Source organism: Crocodylus porosus, unplaced genomic scaffold (assembly GCF_001723895.1).
Source record: "Crocodylus porosus isolate Cpor-Errol unplaced genomic scaffold, CroPor_comp1, whole genome shotgun sequence".
In the NCBI taxonomy this organism is placed as follows: domain Eukaryota; kingdom Metazoa; phylum Chordata; order Crocodylia; family Crocodylidae; genus Crocodylus; species Crocodylus porosus.
The window spans coordinates 51,490,567-51,514,378 of record NW_017728947.1 but is presented as its reverse complement, the minus strand read 5'-3'; the positions used below and the strand labels follow the sequence as shown (position 1 = coordinate 51,514,378).

The window sequence follows — 23,812 nt, the reverse complement described above, 5'->3', positions numbered from 1 at the left end:
ACATAAAAACCCTTTGTATAACCAGCCCTTCCCATTACCATGAAGGCAACTGTAAACATGTGCTTATTGTGACGGGACAGACTGGAAGGCAAGTTCTGAAGACAAAAGTTTGTTCTACTTACCCCAAGTAGATGAATGAGAAAAAGAAAAGCAGCAAGAGAGAAGAAATGATAAGCCAGCCATGGATCACCTGAAGAAGACAGCAACATCAGTACAGGTCTTTTCAAACTTGACATTTCTACGTTAAACACCGTTATAAAATATTGCCTTTTTCTTTCTTTCTTTTTTCCTGAATGAGAGGTTTGATTTCACAACAAGCAGGCTCAAGAGATGGTTCACACTGTTGTTAGTACTACTTATACCCAACTGCCTTTGAAGAGGCAAATAATATTTGGTGTTTCAAGAATGGGAATGAGATTCCGGTATCTCTGGGCTTTCAGTCTGTACTGATACTGATTTTTATTTTTTTTTGCTAGTCTTGACTCCTGTGCCTCCAGTTTGCAAATCTATAAAAAAAAGATACTACACTTGACCCATCTTAAAGTGCTTTTAGATCTTGGAATAAAAGGTGATGTTCAAACACAAAGTATTATTTCTAGCACATTATTTAAAACAATTTAATAACACTGTGTCAAAGTATCTAGCATTGTAAAACAATGAAAACATGATTCATGTTTATATTATTTGAAGAAATTATCAGTTAGTATTTCAATCCATTACCAGAATTCACGTATCCATAAAAGCTACAACCGTAACACTGAAGAACATTCTTTATGAATTCTTGCATAACAACAAACTAGCATTAGCATATTATCTAAGGTTCAACCCCTGGCCCATGGAGCTGTGTGGTACAGTCTAGAGGGCTCCCAAAGGGTCCAGAAATTTGGTGGCATGGAAGTGGTGTTCCCCCACTCCCAAAATTTTCAAGCCCAGATGTGCTTTGGTACCTTGGACGGGATCTGATTGGTGTGGGGGGTCAGGACACCAATACAGCATATCAGTTGGGGCCTGGATCCTAGCTCACTGACTAAACCTGCACCACCCATCTGGCCCTCATGACCAGAAAGTTGGGCACCACTGATAAGGCAGTGATTCTCAACCGGAATGATGCAAGATCTTTTGAAGGGTGTTACGGGTGCAAGGAGGTAAGCACTTGCTCCTCCCCCCCTGCCTGGCCCCCCTGTAGGAGAAAAACTGTAATAAATAATTTTTGAAATGGGGTGCCACTAGATATAGACCCCAGGCATGCCTCCATGACTTTCTGAAAAGTTTGAGAACCACTGATCTAAAGAAAGAACAAACAAACAGCTATATGATCCTCATTTATAATACAAAACCTCCAGAGTAATCTATATACATCACACATTTTTGATGGGAAAGTAACTTGCCCTGTATATTTGTTAAACAAAAATCTTAAAATTTCTCTTTCTTTCTTAAGACCTGAATCATAAAATGTTTTAAGATTCAGGTCTAGCAAGGCAAATATATTTAGAAAAAGATTACAATAGGAAATGTATTTTGACCTTGTAATAAGAAGGGAGGACAGTTCTAATTCCTTTTCTGCTGCAATACCCTTCAGAATGTGGCCCAATTTACATAAAAACTTTAACCTAACAAGATCTGTCATCAAACTTCAGTAATCTCACCAACTGGTTCCTCTAATTTTAAAAGAACCTTCTCATAAATAAGCAGCTTTCTCCTTGCAATAGGTATTCTGTTTTCAATGACTATGCAGTGAAATATCAAATCTTTACCAGCAGCCAGCTGTTACGGGGGTACAAAACTGTGAAGTTGGGATCAACAGGGAAACAGAAAGAAAACTTATTTTACAAGATTACATAAACATCCCGTTAATGATCTGACAGAGCAGATTTAAATTTTAAATATAAATATTTTTCCAGGTCACTTTTTAAGACAAATTGACATAAGTTTTATTGTCAGAACCCATGACTAAAGCTCCTAGGAGTTTGTACACTATAAATGTTAGCACAATCACAAACCAAGCCGTCTCATTGTTAAAGAGGAGACCTGGAATTTCAGTGTGCCCAAATACTAATGATCCATCCTAGTATAGAGCACATTTTCTTACTGAATAAATAAATGCCAAAAAAGCATTCATTACTATTAGGCCCTAGCCCTGCAAATACTCATATATGTACTTAAGGACTGTGCCTAGTTCCCCTGCCACATTTGTTTCTGTTCTGAAGAAATGTCATACGTTATCAAATAATTTGTTTTTTTTAACATTTTTTGCTAAGTTATTTCAAAGCCACCTGCTTTTCTTCACAGAAAATTTTCCAACCCACTTCATTTAAAAATCAAGTGTTAGACAACATATTTCATAACAGCATGCTACTGGTTTTCTGATTAAACTATTCTCATATGACTGTGGCTCCTGCACCAATCGATCTGTTGCTACACTCAGCTTTATTCTGATTTAGCAAGCAAGACAGAACTGCTAGGATTTGTAGAACATAGGGAATTAAAGTTAGTATTCCAGAGATTTTGTTTAGACTAAAACCATGGGTTATTTAGGAAAAAATAAAATGCATAAAAATCAGACTACAGCCGCTACATACACAGAAGGACTGTTTTCTGGTAAATATATCCAAGACCTAGACATAGAACCAGTGCTATTATCCACTCAGCGTGCAACCTCACGCAAGACACTTCACTTTGATGCCTCAGCTTTTCCCATTTTCTTTTTTTCCCAGCACTGGGATTATACTTCTTAACTTCAAAAGATAAGATATACCACCTAGATAAAAGATGATACTGACAGGAAAACCATTGCCCCCTCTTCAGGTATCAAATGTTGTTTTGCTACAATTTAGTTTCCATTCCAGCAAAGAGAAAAAGAGCAATGTTCCAATTACGCAGTGAAAAGTTGGACTTGTGCTCAACAACTAGGTAAGTGATTTGGCAGCAGAGCGGGGCAGAAGGCTGGAAATACTTTGAGAATTTTCATTTATATTGAAACTTTAAAGTTTTCTCAAGAATTAAGCATGAAAAAATATAATTGCTACAGAAGCTTCAGCATTTTTATTTTTTATATAAATTTTAATTTACTCTGCTTAAACTTTTTCACATTTGATGTGCCATGGACTTTTGTAAAAATTGTTCATGATTGCACTGTAGAAATAGTTAGGCCAAGGGGAGCCTATAATTTCTGGCAGACTGGTAGGAGATAGGTGAGGTTTTCTGCCATCTGGGGAGACCTGAGTGGCAGGCTGTGCGTTAAGCATATGAGTTAGTTGCTTTTACTGACAGGATCTGCAGTGAAATAATTTAAACACCTATTCTAAACTCTGATTACGTGTCTGATTTAACACTCCATTGCAACAAAGAAGATTCACACCTTCAAAGTGTTGTCTTAAGCGGTCTACACTCAGGAAGATGTCATTGCATCAATCACACTTCATCATATTTGAAAGCATTTTTTTCATCCATGAAGATTAGAAACTTTCCCCCCCAAAAAATACAGAAAAGAAACTGCAGCAAAAATTTTGTATCAAGGAGCAGATTCCAAAGCAAATTCTCTAACTGTGAAACACACATGCTCAAGGCTCCAACTAAATGGCAGTAAAATTTTGTTACTTCACAGCCTGCTTTATTGGTCATTAAAAGCCCAAAGGACAATCCCTGGGCCAAAAGTAGCCCAGCACCAATGTATCCCAGCAAGCTGATATAACCAGAATATGTGCAAAGTTTAAGCTCCCATCAATGATATCGTTATGCATTTTTCTGAGCCCTGATGACTGTATAAAAAACCTCTACCATTTGAATACCATTCTGCTATTCAAACAGCTAAAATCATTGTTTTATCTACTTCTACAGCATGAAATGACTTTTCACCTGATAACATAGCAGTTACCTAGGTTCTGTATTATCCCCTTCCTGGTATAGGGAACAAAGTCCCCAGAACTAAAACAGTGAAATTCTACCACTGGTCTGCCAGTTTTGTTAATCACAGTAGTTCTCATCTCAACAATACAGCAGTGACATTAAATAAAACAAGATTAGCAAAATTATCAAAGTTAACTGTATTTGTGCTTACCTTATAGCACCTATATTTGTAAAGAACCACTAGGAGTATAGTCATGACAATGATAACACTGATCATGATGGCAGCATTGAGAACAGAATTCAGAACTCTTTGTCCCACTGTATCCGTTTCTTCTGTGAAGGGAGTGTAGATACTAAAATAAAGACCAAAAGAACAATGGAAATTCCAATACATGTTCCACAAATGTCTCCCACATAAAAGCCCAGGATTAATATGCAGTTTTTTAAAACCACTTTCTCTCCTGCAATCTTATTTTCCAGCTTGAAGTTGCCAAAATTACAGTCATTTTCTGCTAAGAAAAAGAGCATTTAAACATTTCAAAATGTTAATCCCAGTAACAGCATGCAAGTATATATTAGTTCACACTAAGCACAACTTGGCCTTTATAGACATGCCATCTAGTGGATATATGATAAAATACAACCTGATGACAAAGGTGTGGGGTAAGAACCAGGATTCTCTAGTCCATGAGAAACTCTGAGTTTGTATCCCACCCTCCAGCCCTACCATTCCAATACAAAGTAAACAATTTCATAAAGAAAGTATTTGTTTTCAAAATTTCAGTTGTTTGATTGTAACATTTTGTTTAAAAATTAAAATGTTTCATTCTAATTTCAACATTATGCATTTTACAGATGCTGTTATAATATAACAAACGTCTAAGCAAAGAGTTATTTGGAAGCCAATTTAAAATGTCCTCTTCACCAAAATGGAATGTTTTGACACCAAAGTGTTTCAAACCATTTTTTTCCCTCTGAGAACTTTTGTTGAAACTGGTCTGTTTCTATGAAGTGTTTTCACTTTTGTTAAATCTGTTTTTCTATTGGAAAATCCTTTCTGTCAGAAAATTTCCAACCAGCTCCTCGAACCATTCTTAAAAGCTCTTCCTATTATAAACATGTTACTTTGCAGGTAAGTGATGTAGGCAAATCAAAAATTACGTACACACAGTTTAGTTAACAAAGCTCTCATTTATCATCATTAACATGAGGAGTCTTTATGCTTTAGTGGTTTGCACCTTTGATAGCCTCTGCTCAGGACTGTGTTCAAGTGACTGACGGCACATAGAAGGACACACAAACCGAGTAGTCAAGGATTAGGACTCAGACCAAGAAATGGCAAATTACCTTTAGAGAAAGCAATTCTATATGAGGGAGGGGTTGAAATCACTAATTAAAAGGAAAATGAAACTTTAGATTTCATACTGTAATCCCTTATAGAAGCATAAGAAAAAACTGGGTCAAACTGACTACACATCTAGAATGGGTCAATCTTTTAGGCTGAGAGGAGCTGGGAACTATATATGGATCCTAATCTGTAGAAGGAGCAACATTTAAGTTGTCCTTGTACTCGAAGAAGTCACTGGATAACAGACTCCTGAATATACGTGGCTGGAGTGTAAAGAAAGTGAGCTTGTGTGGACCAGACAAGAAAAAAAAAAAATCACGAGAAGGTTTGATACATACAGCTGCCCATCTTTGCGTGTGTAAAAGCTGACTGACTTGATGGTTGCAACAACTACCACCATGCAAAGTGTGACAGGAACAAAGAGCATAATCACATGCTTTGCCCCATATTTCAAAGTCAGTTCCTCATCATCTTCTTCATCCTGCTCCACCACTTGCCGTGTGCTGTTCTGCGCCTGCCCATTAGTTTCCGATTCAGGGTTATCATTACGCCTTCGGTCGTTGTTATCATGACGCCGTCTTTCACTGTTGTCATTCTGCAATACAAGAAAGCCCAGTTCCAGAAGCATGTTTGCCACACATGTATATATGCTAAATCTAGGAGGACGTAGGTTAAGGAATGCATCCTTTATTGTTAAATATACTTTCAGCAGCAAAGACTTGAAAACAAAACCGGGCAAATAAAATGAGCCATGTACAAAAAATGAGAGTGTATATATAGAGTAATACTAGAAGCCATCCATCTCTGAAGCAGAAACAGTTAAAAAGTGTTGTTTATGTCCAGCAGTATGGATGGTCCTTTTACTTGCACAAAACTGAGAAACAAATTCCAAATCCTTCCCTTGCAAGGAAATAAAGTTGATGCATGTGCGGGTTAAGTCAGATGGTAGCACCAAATTAATCAGAAGTGTTAATTTTTAAACCTACCACCAGAGATGGCTGTATTCCTCTCTGCATGAAACCTCAATTATTCTAAAGTGAATTTCATTTACTTTTTTACATTCACAATAGCACGCCAAGCAAAAGATACCATTATTACTAACATCTGAGATTCTTTTTTTAACATTTTTAAAAGGACATTCTTCCTGATGTACCAACTGGTGAGCACAAAATACAGATCCCCCACTCTCCTAAAAGGGAATTTAGTGCAGATCTCCATTTCCAAGCTTTGAAATATTTAACAGTAGTAATATATTGTGGGAGAATATTTCGAATTTGAGGATTAAGGCAGTTTTATTTCTCTAAATGGAATGGATCAAACCCATTTAAGATTCACAGTAAGGGAAGAAACATTAAATTGGAATCCAACTTTTGCTAAATCTTAAGTGAAATCAAACCCATGTGCAAACAAACACGTTCCCTAGTTTGCTTATAAGCTCCATGGATGGCCCTTCAGCAAAAAAGGCTGGTTTATGGTTGACAAAGGAGGATTTAAGAACTGCCTACAAACTGGACTTTCACTGAGAGAGACCAACAGTAAGGTCTGAATATGTTTAGGTAAGAGCTGAGAAAGTGGGAGCAGGAGACAAGTGAAGGTGGGAAGCTGCTAGCAAAAATGTATGTGTTCACTTTCCAAACCAGTGAACTCACAACAGCACTGGCTTAATCACTACAGGGGAACCTGTGCTGCAGTCAGAGCATGTGGGGGTCCTTCTAAACTTTAAGGAAGTGTGGCAGGCCCATACTGCCGATACCCAGGTGGCCTGCCTGTGAGCAGCTGGGCCAGCATTGAATGTCTGTAAGAGAGATCACAGATTAGTCCGGCCCCACAAAGCTCCCAGGACAAGAGGAGTTCATCAGTCATATCCCAGGGGGAGCGAGGAGGAGGGAGCACCAAATGCACCTCCGGAAGTTCCCCTGTGGCTGGCATGGGCCAGCAGGACCACAAGCAGGCAGCCTGCTGGGCAATGCAACCACTCAGACCACGGTAGGGGTCTCCCCGCAGCATCTGAGCACCCACCCAAAGGCAAGAAGCCCTGACAGACCAGACACCGTCAACAAAAAGGATGTGGAGAAGCTTGAGAGAGTCCAGAGGAGAGCCACGCGCATGATCAGAGGTCAGGAAAACAGATCTTACGATGACAGGCTGAGAGACATGGGACTCTTTAGCCTGGAAAAGCGTAGGCTCAGGGGTGATCTGATGGCCACCTATAAGTTTATCAGGAGTGACCACCAGGATCTGGGGGAACATTTGTTCACCAGAGCGCCCCAAGGGATGACTAGGTCGAACGGTCACAAACTCCTGCAAGACCGTTTCAGGCTGGACATAAGGAAGAATTTCTTTACTGTCCGAGCCCCCAAGGTCTGGAACAGTCTGCCAGCGGAGGTGGTTCAAGCACCTACATTGAACACCTTCAAGAGTAAATTGGATGCTTATCTTGCTGGGATCCTATGACCCCAGCTGACTTCCTGCCCTTTGGGCAGGGGGCTGGACTCGATGATTTCCCAAGGTCCCTTCCATCCCTAATGTCTATGAAATCTATGAAACAAAGACTGGATGCCTGGGGAAGGGAGCCTGAACTCCAGCAGAGGAACAACCACTGACAGAAGCAGAGGTCCGGATCCTGCTTAGACCCTACTCACACCATTCATGGCCAGCAGGTATATGCAGGGTACCGAGAGCAGGATGGAGGCAGCCAAGGAAGCATCAGTGGGACCCACCAAGGGGAAGGACCCGCTAGGGAGCTTGGTGGTGCAGCTCACCACACTGATACGACCTTGGACACTGAAATCCAGTCAACCAGTGTCAGGTCCCTGAGGGTCACAAGGACATGAATAAATGCCCCACAGGACATTACAGAACAGGACCAAGCACCAACCGATCCAGTGTTTCTGGGGGTAAAACCCTCACACAGGGATTCCACAGAAGCCATACAAGGCGTGCCATACAGGTTGGGCACCAAGAAGAGGCACCAGAATCAGCAAGCATCAGTGCCCTGCTTATCCACATCCCGAGAGTAATTTCAGTTCATATATTGGTGAGTTGTGAGGTTTTTTTCTCAACTGGAGATACTGGGACCACTGGCCTGCTAGAAGACCGTTCTCCCACGACGAATGGACAGTGCCTGCCATATACTCAGATGCTGCCAAGACCCAGACCAGAACACCAGAGTGGAAAGGTGTGGGGTGAAGAGGAAGTAAGGAGCCCCATTGAAGAAGCACCAGTCACGGTGCCCAGGGTCCTCAAGGAACACTGAACAAAATCTTCCAGCAAAAACTCAGGTAACACCAAATTAAGTGAGTAGACCCTGGTTCAGGATGCTTAGGTGGGCAAGGTGGGCCAGTAGTGTCCCTGTGAACATGGGCCCACCACAAGATAAAAGCATTTAGAGATATTTCTGTTAATTTCATGGAGATGCACAAACTGGATTAACTGAACCTTATCCACAACATAAAACAAATAGGGTGACCATTATTTACTAGCCACAGTTTTTCAATTAAGCCCATTTCCAGAACTGATATCAATGCTGTGAGAACTCTATGAATTTCCCACCAGACTATAGCTCACTTCATTTTAGTACCTATAGCAGACACCAAAATTATGAACAAGTTCCAGACACTGATGTAATTTAATTCCAAGTAAGATAGGACAAATAATTTAGGTTGTCTTTTAAAACGTGCTCTTTACAAATGCCAAGGTCAGAAAAAGACTTTAAAAAATGTTCAGTGTTTAGGAAAGTTATTTTCAAGCCTCAAGACCTGCCTATAAATAAAGATGGAATTTTTCTGAATTTAGGCAAGAACAATTAATTTTGTGCAAGTGTTCTCCTTTGGAGAACCTTGCCAATATCAGCACATATGCATACAATCTTTGCTTGATTAGTTCACATGTACCAAATAACAGAAGTAAAATTTGACATGGATATATTTTTGCTGTGTCAGCTTGTTCTGACTTCTCTCTTATTCTGTGCCAATATTCAGTGATTATGTACTTGATTACCCAAGTGTAACAAGCTGCACTATGTTACCAAGATGATCCTGGATGGTTAGTCACTAGATTGATCTCTCTCTCAAAATAAGTTGTATGTCACTTGATACGAAGCAGAAGCTCAAATTTGTATTTCTTTCTCTCAGCCAGTTTTTTTCTAACACATCCAACTTTACTTCCACAATTACAAAACAAGCGCATTTTCAAAATGCACTTTCAATATAACAAATTTGTATTGAAAAAAAATCCTAAGTCACCTACCAGCAAAAGTACCATTGACTTTAAACTGGAAACCCGTGATGGCTGAAGTATAAGTTTCTTAACTTCTGAAGCTGATATCAGAAGTTGCAATTGTGGCATCAGAGGGGGCGGGGGGTGCACACATTGTGGTGGTGTTCTCATCATATTGTTGCCAGTCAGGTTCCAGTTTTGGTATAGAAAAAGATTTTAAGTGTGAAACTTTTCCACTATGTAAAATTTAAAACTAAATTAAAAAACTAAAAACAAGTTGTGTACAGATTTAATGGAAAGTAAGGCACTAGCAATATTACATTTATATTTGATTTGTTTTTTTAATCAAATTATCTCACTGGTGCTACAAGGGTGATCTCAGTGGGTTCTGTTTTTCTTTCCTGTCAATCTGTAACTAGGAATGACCTGGTAAGTCTGAAGCTCATCTACCTCCTAATGCTGGCTTTCCCTACAATTTTGTTGCCATAAGTATAACTAATGGCATGTTATATAGCCTGTGGAACACATGCGAGTATAACAGTAAAACATTCACCAATAGTGGACTGAATACATGGATAGTTTACAAGTAGGAAATAGGTGATGAAAAAGTACATGCATCACGCCGGATCTGGGTCTACGTTGCTTCAGAAAGAAGGGTGTGTCAAGGGAAAAGTCTACTCCTATACCCTTCATCAAATCACACTCATTTCATATTTGGAACATTTTTTTTTCACAGTGATAAGGACTAAGGTGTTTAATTCTTCAGAAGTGTATGTTAAAGATCCAGCCACTCACCACATTTGACATCTTTTGTCACGTACTAAGACTCATTTTGAAGATAAATTTTAGTTTATTGCTTATGGAACTGAAAAGTCTAAGTAACAAAAGGAACTTCAGAGAAATATTATACACAAAAATAATTCTTCAGTAAATTCTTCACAAATGAAAAGTAGACAGATGGTCAAACATCTGTGATGGAAAATTCCTATATGAAAGGTTTGATGCATTTAGGTAAAAAACAAAAAATCCTAAATGAATACAGCAGAATGCCAATTATTTGAACACAGGAGGTGCATACAGCACAAGCAAGAGCAATCCTGACAAAAGAGAACTGTTTAAACGACTAGATGAAAAAAACAAACAAAAAACCCTGAAATACATAACTGTCACCAAGTTTGCTTTAGAGTATGTCATTAGGATACGTTCATTTAATACACTTTATGTTAACTGAACAATTCAATTTTATGCAAGGGTTATTGTCCCCAATTAGTTTGGATAATCAACACTCTATTCTACAACTAATTAGCATTCATGGTCTTTCTAAAACTGTCTTTAAAGTTTCCTTCCTACAAATCATATGACATCAAACATGAATTTCATCTCTTTTAATGGTAGTATTCAGTTTCTCTCAACATATAGAAACATGATCTTTGTCATGTACTAAAATAAAACTCCCCGATTATAGTACATGTAAGATATAATGGAAAAAATATTGATCTTGAAGCATTTAGACTAATGGGTTAAGACAATATAATATTTAGCTTTCCTAATTCTTGTGGATTGTTTTTCTTCATTTCTTATAATACTAATCCTGACTGAACAAGTGCACCTACTTTTAGCATTTGAATTATAAATACAAAGAGAAAAAAAACTGTGCTTTACAAAGCTAAGATTGAAACAGCTGAACAAAAAGCTTTCTGACTGCAGGATCATAATTTATACTGCCACGGGGAATATGGCATAAAAGAAAAACAAAGGGTATGATTCTATATTCAGTTATATTCCCTGGATCATTTAGAAACAGAAATGAAGCTACAAAAATTGCTTAATTTCTTTAAAATATGATGTGTGAAAAAAAGGCAATGTCACAGTCAAAGAAAATTATAGTAGCATCAGAGAAAAGAGCTACTTTTAGTTAAAACCTGAATTGTAGGAATGTACAAAAGGAGGAACAAAGTCGAACTATTAGTAGGGGTGTACCAATAAAGATTTTCTTGGCGGATACTGATAGCCAACAATTAACCAACCATATTGGCAATGCCAATCCAATAACCGATATTTAGTAATAGCGTAAGGCATTTTAAACTAATGACATAAATAAACCTTTGTTTCATAGTTTGTAGGGTTGGAAAGGGACCTGAGCAGATCATCAAGTCTGACCCCCTGCCATGGCAGGAAAGAGTACTGGGGTCAAACGACCCCAGTAAGGTGATTGTCAAGCCTTGTCTTAAAGACCCCCAAGGTAGGAGCCAGCACCACTTTGCTTGGAAGTTGGTTCCAGATCCTAGCCGCCCTGACAGTGAAGTAGCATCTCCAGATGCCTAATCTGAATTTACCCTCTGCCAGCTTGTGACTGGTATTTCTAGTCACTCCTGGTAGCATTCGGGGGAACAGGGACTCCCCCAATGCCTGCTGGTCCCCTTTGACTAGCTTGTAACAGGCCCCTCAGCCTTCTCTTGTGGAGGCTGAACAGGTTCAGGTCCCGGAGCCTCTCCTCATAGGGCCTGCATTTATAACACATGCACACCTCCTGCCTACTCTGGACCTTGATGAGGAAGGTGGTGACTGCCTTATTCCCATGCTGCTTCTGTGCAGCCTGGGCTGCTATGCTAGGCAGGCGGGGTGGACCCTTGTATAGACAGTGGTGCCAAGAATGTCTGGAGCCCCAGAGCACACCACTGCCTCAGTGCTGGCAGGCCCCACACAGCCGAGCTCCCACAGCTGCTGGGGAGAAGCTGCTCTTGCAAAAGCATCCAGTGACCACTGGAGTGAAATGTCCCTCGTACAGCACCTTACCCCACCTATGTGTAGCCCAATGTCTCTGTGGTAGCCCCAGCACTCAGGTGTTCCCATGGCAACAACAGCAGGAACCAGTAATGGCCTTTTTGTTGCTGAGTGCTTTGTGACTGCTCCCCAGTGCCCCCTCCCAGTGCTGGCCAGGACCTGTAGTCTGTTGAGGGCTCGGGCCAGTGACAGGGCACAGGGACCAGACTTATGTTCCCCAGGGTGCTCCGGGCACACGACTATAATTAATCACCTACAACGACCAAAAAAAGTCAAAAACCAATAGCATAATTTCTCCTTTATCAGTGCCGATCCAATAGCCAACCAACATATTGGTGGACCCCTAACTATTAGTATACAAAAAGTCCTTTCAAGCATTTGATCAAAGGCACAATGTACACGCAACACGCATATCGAGCCCTAATGGAATGAAGGGCATACACCTTTCATACCTGGTTAGCATTACAGAGAGCGAAGGATTCTTGCTGTAGTGAAAGTAAAGGGACAACTTCGTCACTTTTCTCAGACATAGTTTAAGTTCCAAAGACTGAAAAATCTGGAGCTGAAGTCAGAACAAAGCCAATACTACTGTAACAACTGAGGTGAATGTAAACTATGCACTATATACTTAGAATTGAATGAATAATGTCAAAGGTAAAAGTGCTTTTCTTCCTATCGAGAAAAGTAGTTAATAGCAAACCCAGGGCAAAGCATCTGAACAACAGATAAGGCCCTGGAATATGCGATAAAGATTGCTAGATTCTTTTTCCCCTTCCCCTTATTAGCTCCCATATATGACTGTCATGGGAGGAGTTATTTTTAATGAGCTTTTAAGAGTCATCTGACAAGCAAAATCTGAATTGGTGGTGTGCAAGGCTCAGAATGTTATCCCACTGAGTATTGTTCAAGAAAAATCACTTAATACATACCAGGATATTGTTGTGCATATATAGAATAAAGGATATTGATGTGTACTGTACATATAAAATAATCTAAAAAGAATCAATGCCTGGAACGTAGCCATAGAGGGCTACAGCCCGGACGGAAGAGACCGAGTAGGGAAGAAAGGTGGAGATGTAGGTCTCTATGTGAGGGAGCAATACACCTCCTTGGAGGCCAACATTGGCTCCAAAGAAGAGTGACTCTAAAACCTCTGGGTCAAACTATGGTGGGGAGGATGTGGCGAGAAAGACCTAACTGTAGGTTTACTACAGACCACCAAACCAGGGGGAGGAGCTCAATCTGGAGTTCTCTCAAGAACTGGCAGAGGCCGCCTGTGCATGGGACATGGCCATCATGGATGACTTCAATTACACACACATCTTTCAGGAGCAACACTCAGCTATGTCAAATCGGTCGCACTGCTTCCTGAACTGTATTGAAGAGCTCTACCTGATTCAGGAAGTGCGTGGGCCAACCAAAGGCAACGCTTGCCTAGACTTGGCCTTGGCCAAAGGACACGATCTGGTGAGTGCCTTGAATACAGAGGACACCGTGTGTGACAGCAGCCATGAAACCATCATGTTCACTGTCCATCACAAGGCAGGCAAATCGGCTAGCAGGTTTGAAGTTTATGACTTCAGAAAAGCTAATTTCAACAAGCTCAGGGCAATAGTAAGGGGAGCACTGCAGGACCAGGGACCAAAGGTGAAAGGAGTACATGAAGAGTGCATCAGTTCCTCAAAGACATTATCCTCAAAGCACAAAAAGAGTCCATTCCTATGCAAAGGAAAGGTAGCAGATGGGCTGGTAAGCCCTCTTTGCTTAATAGGGATATCATGGTCTTTTTGAAAAAGAAGAGACACACAAACAAGGGAAGCTTGGGACAGTCCCCAAGGAGGACTATACAATAACAGCACACACTTGTAGGGAGCAGATTAGAAAAGCTAAGGTGGCAACTGAATTTAAACTAGGAACAGAAATCAAGGACAATAAGAAGTCCTCCTTTAGGTATGTAGGGAACAGGAGGAAAACAAATGGAAGCATGGGGACACTGCTTAACAACTGAGGACAGTTGGTTACCAACACGCAGGAGAAAACTGAATTCCTGAATGACTACTTTGCTTCAGTATTTCACTGAACTATGGGGAAAATCATACTAGAGAGGGTTCAGAATGGGCATGGTAGGAATGACTGCCTTCCTACTGTTGACATTGAGCTGGTGCGTGATCATTTAGGAAAGTTAAACAGGACCAGTCAGCAGGACCAGATGAACATCATCTGAGAGTGCTGAAGGAGCTGGCCAAAATCATTGCAGGATCTCTGGTGAAACTCTTCCAAAATTCTTGGTACTTGGGCGAGGTGCCTGAAGACTGGAAGAGGGCCAATGTGCCCATCTTAAAGAAGGGGAGGAGAAAGGACACGGGCAACTATAGGCCAATTAGTCTAACTTCTATCCCAGGGAAAATCCTGGAAAAAATTCATCAAGGAGCTTGTGTGTGATACGCTTGCAGAAAATACGATTCTGAATGAGAGTCAGCATGGCTTTGTCTCAGACATGTCCCGTCTTATCAAGCTCATCTCCTTCTATGATCAGCAAACTTGCAATCTGGATAAGAGAGAGGAGGTCAGCATTGTATACCTAGACCTCCAAAAGGCCTTTGATCTGGTATCCCACGATGTTCTCATGGGAATATTGAAGGATTGTGGGCTTAACTGCTTGTTAGTTAGCTGGGTAGGAAGCTGGCTGCGGGGTAGGACCCAGAGAATTCTAATGAATCTGTGTTGGCCAAGTTCGCAGATGACACCAAACTTTGGGGGAGTATGGTTTCGCTTGAAAACAGGCTTCAGATATAGGCAGACCCAGACAGGATCACAAGTTGGGCAGATTGAAACTAGGTGGAGTTCAACATTGAAAAGTGTAAAGTGCTCCATCTGGGGACGAACTATCCCCAACATACTTACAGGCCCGGTGGCACCAAACTGACTAGCACCATGACTGAAAGGGACCTAGGGGTAATAACAGAACATGAGCCGTCAGTGTGATGTTGCAGCCAGAAGGGCAAACAATACTCTGGTAGGCATCAACTGATGCATCTCAAGCAAAACCAAGGAAGTGGTTTACTCAGCATTGGTGAGACTGCAGCTGGAGTACTGCAACCAGTTCTGGGTGCAACGCTTCAACAAGGAGGTGGAAAAGCTTGAGAGAGTCCAAAGAGCCACCCATATGATCAGACTTGCAAGGCAAACCATACAAGGAAAGGCTGAGGACCTTGGGTCTCTTCAGCCTAAAAAAAGAGAGAACGCTGAAATAGGACTTGGTAGCAGCTTACTGCTATATCAGGGGAACACATCAAGGGCTCGGTGAACAACTGTTCACCACAGCACCCTTGGGGAAAACCAGGAGTAATGGCCACAAACACCTGGAAGACTGTTTCAAGCTTAACATTAGGAAAAACTTCTTCACAGTTAGGGTATCCAGACTGTGGAATAAACTTCCTCCAGAGGTGGTATAATCACCTAACCTGGAAATCTTCAAGAGGAGACTGAATGATCACCTCACTGGGATCACCTGATCCCAGGTGTCTTTCCTGCCTAGTGTAGGGGGTTGGACCCGATAATCTTGTGAAGTCCCTTCCAGCCCCTAACAATCTATTAATCACTTCAGTCAAGGACAGGAAAAGCTAGGGAAAGACCTTGAATGATTTACCAGATGTCCATTAGTCAGGGCAAACAATCTAATTAATAGATACAAAAAAACCAGAAGGGTTTGTCCGCGCCATACTGGCTGCCATAAGGCAAGATTTCTGTTAGGATGATATCCCTAGTTCTTGTTGTGAACCCTGGAATTAGCCATGTCTTCTTTAGTTTAACTTACGTTCTTTCAATCTTCTTTCAAGTAACTCTTGCTTTCTTAAATGTCTAGATTTAAATTTAGAGGTGACCTGACATGGGGTGCTGACCATTCTTTCGAAGTAGGGGGTACACCAATAGAGATTTTCTTGGCCGGTACTGATAGCTGATTATTCATCAGCCAGACCGGCCAATACCGATCCAATAGCTGATTTACAGGAGCACAGCCGGGCAATGTGGAGAGCAGCTCCCTGCAGGTAAGTCTGTGGAAGGGAAGGGGCATGGAGGGGACAGATCGAGCCCCTCCCATGGTGAAGAAAGGAGTGGTGCCGGGGCTGGAGCAGGGAGTGGGACAGAGCTGCAGGTGGCTTGTTCAGGGGATCAGTGCTTAAAAATGCCGGCAGGGGCACTTGAACTAAAGCTTTAATTCAAGTGCCACTGCCACCATCCTTAACTGTGGGGACACTTTTAGCAGCAGAGCTGAGCAGGGTAACAGTGGATGCAGGCTGCTTGCTGTGGGCTAGGGGCTTGCCACCCCACTGCCTTTGCCCCGAGAACTGCGCACTGGCCAGTGTCCCCAGCCTGCTTGGTGGTGGGAGGTACAACTTGTCACTGCCACTGTTGCTGGATGGGTAGGGGATGTGTGGCTAGCGCATGGCTCCTGGGGCAAAGGCGCAGAGCAGAAATCCCCAAGCCCATAGTGGGCAGCCCACATCTGCCCTCAACCTTCACACAAATGCGGGGGGCACATGCCCCCCATGCCTCCCCCAGGGGTGCACACAGCAGCAGGGAGCCAATCCCCTCCTCTCCCTCCATGGCCCCTGGATAAGCCGCCTGTGGCTCCATCCTGCTCCCCACCCTGGTTCCAGGGTCCCATTCACTGGCCTGGCTGGGCAGCTCCTCCAGCCCCACTCCCTCCATCACCATGGGGGCCTCAATCAATCCCCCCATACCTTCCCCTCCACACACTTACCTGGAGGGGGCTGCTCGCCATAATACCTGGCTGTGCTTCTGGCAGCTGTACTCATATACATAGTGTCTGGGGGCCCTGGCCAGAAGGCATATTTTATTTATCAGTACCTTATCAACTACATCTGCAAAAAAAGCCAATAGCCAATAATGTTACTTTTCCTTTTATCGGTGCCAATCCAATATGGCACTGATATATCAGTGCATCTATTTGAAAGAAGCAGCAAATAAATAACTGTATATCAAGAGTCAGAGCAGGGAGCAAAATATCCTCTTGCAATACTGTCAAAGGCACCACAACCCAGGAAGTGCTGTTGTGTCACAAGGAAAACCTAGAAATCAGGACGTGGCAGGCCTACAAAACCAACAACAAAGCCACTGGCTAAGGACCACACCCAATGTGCATATATATTTAGTATTATAAAAAATGCATGGTCCACTAATTACCACGTGTACTCAAATGTAAGACAACACCTAATAATTAGATTCTGTACCTGGAAAATTATAACAAAGTATTAGAGGGTTGTCTTTAATCCCCCCCTCCAACTTTATAGTTTATTCCTAGCATCTTGAGGACTCAACACAGGAAGCACCCTCCTTTTGGCAGGATCACTAGCAGGACTTGTCTTATCACTCCTCAATAGGCTAATAAAGCTACTGCTGCAAAAATCACACCAGCAAAAAAGAGACACAGGAACCAGCAAGTTTTGCATTCCTTGCACACAAGCTCACAGCATTACAACAACAGCAAGCCTCTCTCTTCTTTTGCCTTAGGCCAAGCAAAAACAAAAAGTTCCTTTTGGTCCAGTGGCACAAGTTCCAACATTACACCATGAAAAGTATGGCACTTGTGGCATGTTAGGGTATGCAGCTATGAAAATGCTATACCCACTTATTTCCCCTTTGCACAAGTAAAATACTATAAACATGCAATGTAGCAGCTATTTCAACAGGACTGGCTATATGTCAATATACACCCTCACACTGACAGTGAACTTAAGCATGCTAAATAGAGGATTTTGGTGCATGCTCTGTAGGACCAAGTGAGTCGAGAATGTTTTCACTGCAGCCAGGGGTTAATCCAGGGAGGTAAGGCAGTGTAATGGCATCCCCCTCCAACTGTGCAATGCAAGTGCCTTGAGCTCTAAGCTCACCAGCTGATCAACACAGGCTCTGGCCACAGCCTCTGCTTTCATGCAATCTCAGAGCTCAGCAGGCAAGCACTGCCACCGCTTGTTTCCTCTTTTCCCAACTGCTGATTCAGAGCAGACTGGGAAGTGAGGAAGATGTGGGGCAGGCAAACACAAAGGGAAGATGCAAGCTAAATGTAACACACTGTAATGTAGATGTCCAACAGCAGGGGGAATGCTAACAAAGTGAGCTGCAAAACTGTGCTAACTGCATTCAACTACAATTCCCAAACGTCCTGGAACCTGGGAGACAAAAGACAAAGGAAGCAGGAGCAAATCATGCGAGGCAGCAACAGAGCGCACACACAGTGGCAGAGGGGAAATGCCTGACTGGAGAAATGATGGAGCTAGAACTGTTGGACTGTAGCAGCAGGACAGGGACACGCAGACAGAAACTGAGTGCCCTCAGGACTAGAGGCTGGTTCTGGACACCTCTAGAGGTGTGGCAGGGGGTGTAAGATTCTTTCAATGTTTGTACCTTTGTACTAGTGCATGTTACTAGTTCCTTGTTTTTGAATGAATACATCACAGTGTTATTGTTTGTTATCTGTTATTCAGTCTCTAAGCATGTGTACTTTAACATTAATGTTTATCTACTTGCATTTGTTTATTACTCCCTAGCCCATTGTCTTGTAACCCTAATCCCCAGCATTTTCTGCATAAAGTTGGGAACCTTTCTTTTCAACTTCCTGTGCCAGTTCCTGGGGTTGTGGGGTCTATTCCAAGGGCAAACATTGGCTCACTCCCTCTGCTCCGAAGCCATGCAAAAGCAGGGGTCCAGGCAGAATCTGCGCTGACCAAATGGTAAGTTCAGAACTCACAGCACACATGGAACACTGGCAGCAACTGTGCTGACATGCTGGAGAGCGCACCACACGTCACACAGCTGAAGGGTACATGGTTGCACCCTTCCTGCTGTAATCCAGGATCTGTCCACAACTGCAGCATTTCCCAGCATAGTCTGAAGTGCTTTCTGACTACAGCATTAGAATCTAGAGCTGAATATAGTAGGTGTCTAATCCATGGAGCTCTACGATGGGTCTCAGTGCCCAGTTCATCAGACCACTACAAATCCTGACAAAGATTTATATAATTGGTGGAGGGGAGGGAGGGACAGACAGGCAGGGAGTACGCACGCTGCTCCTGGGAAGGGTGTTGAGACTTTGATCACTTACAGTCCTCGAGGCCTGATTAGAGGTTCTCCCTTCCACATTTGCTTGTGGCTAGAATGCAACTCAGTAACTTTCTAGCTGCAGAAAGTCTGAAGAAATGTTGCCTCTTCTATTCTCCCTGAGCCTTCTGGCTGATGGAAGTGGGGAAAGCTTATTACATTATATCTTGCCTAGGGTCTCAGGCAAGAAGCAGGGGGAGGGTTGGGGTTAAAAATCAGGGTGTGTTCCCAGTACTATTTTACTCCACTATCCTCTACCATAGTTTCCATTTATTGTGTGAATAACGTTAGCAATTTAAAAGCAGCAGTAGCATGAAACAATATTTGTGATTCTTGTAGCCCTTTTTGATAACATGCCCAGAAATGGCAGTCAATTGGTACAAATCATCTTTATTTCCAACACATGTAAGGGAGAGTGAGGAACAGTTCCAGGTGGCAGCACATGCAGTGGACCAAAAGGAATACAATCAGCAAGAACGATTAAATGAAACAGAGAAGCACTTAGTGTGATCAGCTTTTTTCATAAAAAGGTCCCTAGATCCCCTACACTAAAGGCAACTAGAAACATATTAATATTTCCCTAACAGTAGTATTTGCATACACAGAAGAATGTGACTGCTGGATATGGTTGCCACAGAGATGTTTATATGATTAGAATGGAAGAACTTGGTCTGTACTGCAAATGCAGACAAATAACTTTGTCAAGGAGCAGAAGACACTATGAGAAACCCAAGAACCCTTGTAAAAAATGTCAGCTCTATTTTTGGGTGCAATAAACCTTTCACGTTTTTGGATATATATTTAAAAAAAAAAAAAAAATCAAAGAAATTTCAAAAATAGGGATGGGAAGTTTCATGGAATTTGGCTGGGAGAGTTCAGTTCATATACTGATTAGAACCGGGAACCACCGTTCTACAACCACTTATCTGGTAACTGTTCCAACAGCATGTGGTATGCACCATAAGGTCCTCCTATATGTTAAGGACTGTGCATAGAGTTCAAGATATAACACTTGACCTTAAGTTGATGTTATTATTTTTAAGTTGTTTACCACAAGGGAGATAAATATACAGTACAACTGAAAATAACTTTTTTCTCAACTGTGTTTTTAACTGATGTAAGCAGAAACATTTCTGATCTAAACACCTGTTTCCCATTGTTTGTATATAGTATCTCCCCAAAAAATAAATCAATCAACGAGTAAAGACTGAAGTTTCCAGAGAAATCGTTTGTAAAATGCTCTGGTGGATACAGTGACAAACTCGTTCCTAATGGCTATTTAAAAACATAACAATGGGAGGTGTTACACCTTAAATGGCAATATGCAAGTTTCTGCAGAGGGTTCCAAATGGTCACAGAGTTATGATAGCTTGTATTTGCAAGCACTTCTGCTAAGTCCTTACACTTAGGATTCCCATGTTGGGAGATAAATGACAGTACTGTTACTGCACAGAACAGTTCTCAAGTAGCACAAAAAGAACAGTCTCTAAACTAGGGATGGGCAAAATACAGCCTGCGGGCTGCATTCAGCCCATAAGGCCATTATATCCAGCCTGCGAGGCCCCTAAAAAATTTAGAAAATTAGTATCTATCTGTCCTTGGTTCCTGTCAATAATGACGGGAACCAGGGACAGCAGGACCCAGGGGAAGCCTGGCAGGCTCCCGCAACAGCAAGACCTGCCCAGCCTCGCCTCCCAGCCAGAAGTCCCAGCAGGGGCTTTTGGCCTGTGACCATGTAGCTGCACCAGAACCGGAAACTCTGGTAATGGGGGAGGGGAAGGGCAGGGGAGGACCATGGGCAGGGAAGGAGCCCGGGGAAAAGCAGCCCCTCCCTCGCCCCACGGCTGACTCTCCCTGCTGCAGCTGCTTGCAGCCTGCACAGGGCTTTCTTGAGCAGGCACAGGCAGCTGGTCATGGGGCAGGGGAGGGGCTGCTTTTCCTCACGCTCAGCACCATCTTGTAACCCGCCCCCACTGCCAGCCTGGGCCCTGTGCTGGCTCTGGGCTTGCCCATCAGGGCTGAGCACGGCAGCAGCAGCTGCAGTCCTCCTGCTTCCTGCCATGCTGGGCCATGTCTGCTGTTGCCTGCCTGGAGCTCATGCGCTAGGAAGCCTAGAGGTGGCGGTGGCAAACACTGACTAGTGTGGCAAGCTGGGGGGCTGAAACTGCTGCTGCTGTGCGCAGCCCCAACAGGTGAGCCCGGAACTGGCGTAGGGCCCAAGCTGGCAGCGGGGGTGGGTTACAAGCTGGTGCTGAGCACAGAGAAAAGCGGCCCCTCCCCTGTGGGCTGCAAGTGGCTGCAGCAGGGAGCGCCGGCTATGGGGCGGGGGAGGGGCCGCTTTTCCCCCATGCTCAGCACCAGCTCATTCCCTGCTGGGGAGCAGGGGGTTGGGGCTGCACACTGCCCCCCACCTGTACTGTGGGGATGGAGGGTGCTGGGAGTAAGCAGGTGCACAGGGCCCACACTGGTGCCCCAGGACCAGCACCTGGCAGGAGTACAGGGTCCTGGCCAGCGGGGGCTCTCTGGAGCTGGGCTAGCGTCCCCCTCTCCCTGCTGGTGTAGCCCAGCCCGGCTTCACAGACCCCTGCCAACCTGCACCCCACTCTGGGCCCCGCCAGTGCTGGCCTTGAGACACTGGTCCCAAGACATTGGGACACTGGTCCTAAGATGGTGACCATGGGGCGGGGCACCTGTAAAGGGGCAGGGCTACCCATGTGGCCCTCAACAGCTTGCCAAAACTGGGTAAGCAGCCCTCTGCCCAAAATAATTGCACACCCCTGCTCTAAACTCTAATTAGACTAGCATCAATGCTCAAGTTCACCAGAAGTTCAAACAGAACAACACTGGCTAGCAGTTTATTCTGCAGGCAAAATCTTGGAAAAATAGGGATAGGTGGACAATCAGAATATATACTTTAAACAGACAAAAATAAGTGAACGTGCATAGGACATGGGAGGAAAATTCCCGAACTGAAAAAAGCAAAAGCAAGTTACTTACTTTCTGAATACTTAATTCAAAAATAAAAATACAAATCTAAAACATAACTGATTTGGTTTCTAGCCAAAAGAAAGCTAGATCTTTAAGTCATATCTTGAAAGTTAGATTCAAATTAGATCTTGAAGTCTCCCGTCAAATATTTGTGTCCCATGACTCTTAGAAGATGTGGGAGAAAGAGCAGGAGAAATATGCTTCTATTCAAAAATAAACTTAGAGCACTAAGCTTTTGTTTATGGTTATTTATTACCATTTCTATGATGCTCATCATTGTAGTACCCAAGACAGAAAGAACCATTGTGACAAACAATGGATTTTTGGAACTCTTAACTGATATCTTAATCCACCTCGAATATTCATTATAGTTTTAGATTCTGCCAGGTAATAATGAGGTAGCTTGTTACATACAGTATTGCTCAGGTGGCTGTCAGGGAAGTTTTCTGTCAGCTGCCCATGCTGGAACTGAGGTAAGTGTGCAGATAGTTCCGTCATTGGAGCAGCTCTGCAAGAATCACTTATTGCTATGCAACACAGATACCTCTCGAGACACTGCAAGAAAAAGAAATGCATTAAGGTTCTATTTGCATGTATATCAAAAGTGTTTATTTTTTTTAAATCATTCACATTAAGCAAAGTTAACCATTTTCCCCATCATCTCTATGGTGATGTAGCACTATAGAATAATTTTATGAATATCTTGACTGGCATTTACCAGCATAAATATGCTTTAAGATTTATGAAAGTAGTCCACCACCCATTACACTGAATGCACAGTAAATTAATTCAAGATATAGGGTAAAAACTGTAACCCACCTTGAGCATTCACACAAAAATGTTATACATCTTTCCACAAAGTTACTGTGTGCTTGAATATTTAATTAAACTGTCAAGAGTTAGAACAGTTTAACCTAGGTTTTAGACAGTTTTACCTAGGTCCACCACCATGCACCACACTAGTCAAGTGATAGTACATTGGTAGAGTTTTTCTTCCCCGATTCATTAATTTTCTAGCTACAGACTTTTCAGCTCCTTAAAGCAGTGTGGCGAGTATACAGTTTTTGATCATGACATTTGAAAACCTGATTATGACATACAGTGGTTAGTACTCCATAATCATCTGGCAGTTGTCTGGAGTTACAAAAAATACTTCAAATGAATTAATAAAACAAAAAAAACTTTCAAGAAGCTCTCAGGTATTAAAGCATATTTATTTCTTCAACAAATAACAGTTGGATAAATTTATAAAAACCTGACTGAATGACTGTTTAAAATATACACAAGTCCTGATATAAAAAACAGTAAGATGTGAATTTGCACTGAAACTAAACTGAAAACCAGAAGTGGAAAACAAGACTTCAAAAGACAGGAGAATATAGGAAAGCCACCCAAAACAGGCATGAGAGAAAACGAAATATGACAAATGCTTTAAACAATACTGAGTGTGGAAGCGTCATAGGCACAGTATTACAAGATATGGAAAAGGCTTTGACCCTTTAAGTC

At 42.5% G+C, this 23,812-nt stretch overlaps 1 protein-coding gene across 3 annotated transcripts in view; it reads right to left on the bottom strand.

The window, feature by feature from the left end:
* Nucleotides 1–22,892, bottom strand: part of PSEN1 (presenilin 1) — a 46,906-nt gene extending 24,014 nt beyond the window's left edge. Inside the window, exons 1-5 of one of the 3 annotated variants that reach the window (XM_019551723.1) lie at nucleotides 22,721–22,892; nucleotides 12,649–12,758; nucleotides 5,533–5,789; nucleotides 4,058–4,199; nucleotides 123–190 (exon numbers count right to left, since the gene is read on the bottom strand). In XM_019551723.1, coding sequence (XP_019407268.1) covers nucleotides 123–190; nucleotides 4,058–4,199; nucleotides 5,533–5,789; nucleotides 12,649–12,726 — 545 coding nt within the window. In that variant the 5' untranslated portion in view covers nucleotides 12,727–12,758; nucleotides 22,721–22,892. The remainder of the gene's footprint in view (nucleotides 1–122; nucleotides 191–4,057; nucleotides 4,200–5,532; nucleotides 5,790–12,648; nucleotides 12,759–22,720) is intronic. The other 2 variants (XM_019551722.1, XM_019551721.1) reach the window with 2 other exon arrangements.
* Nucleotides 22,893–23,812: the final 920 nt, after the last annotated feature.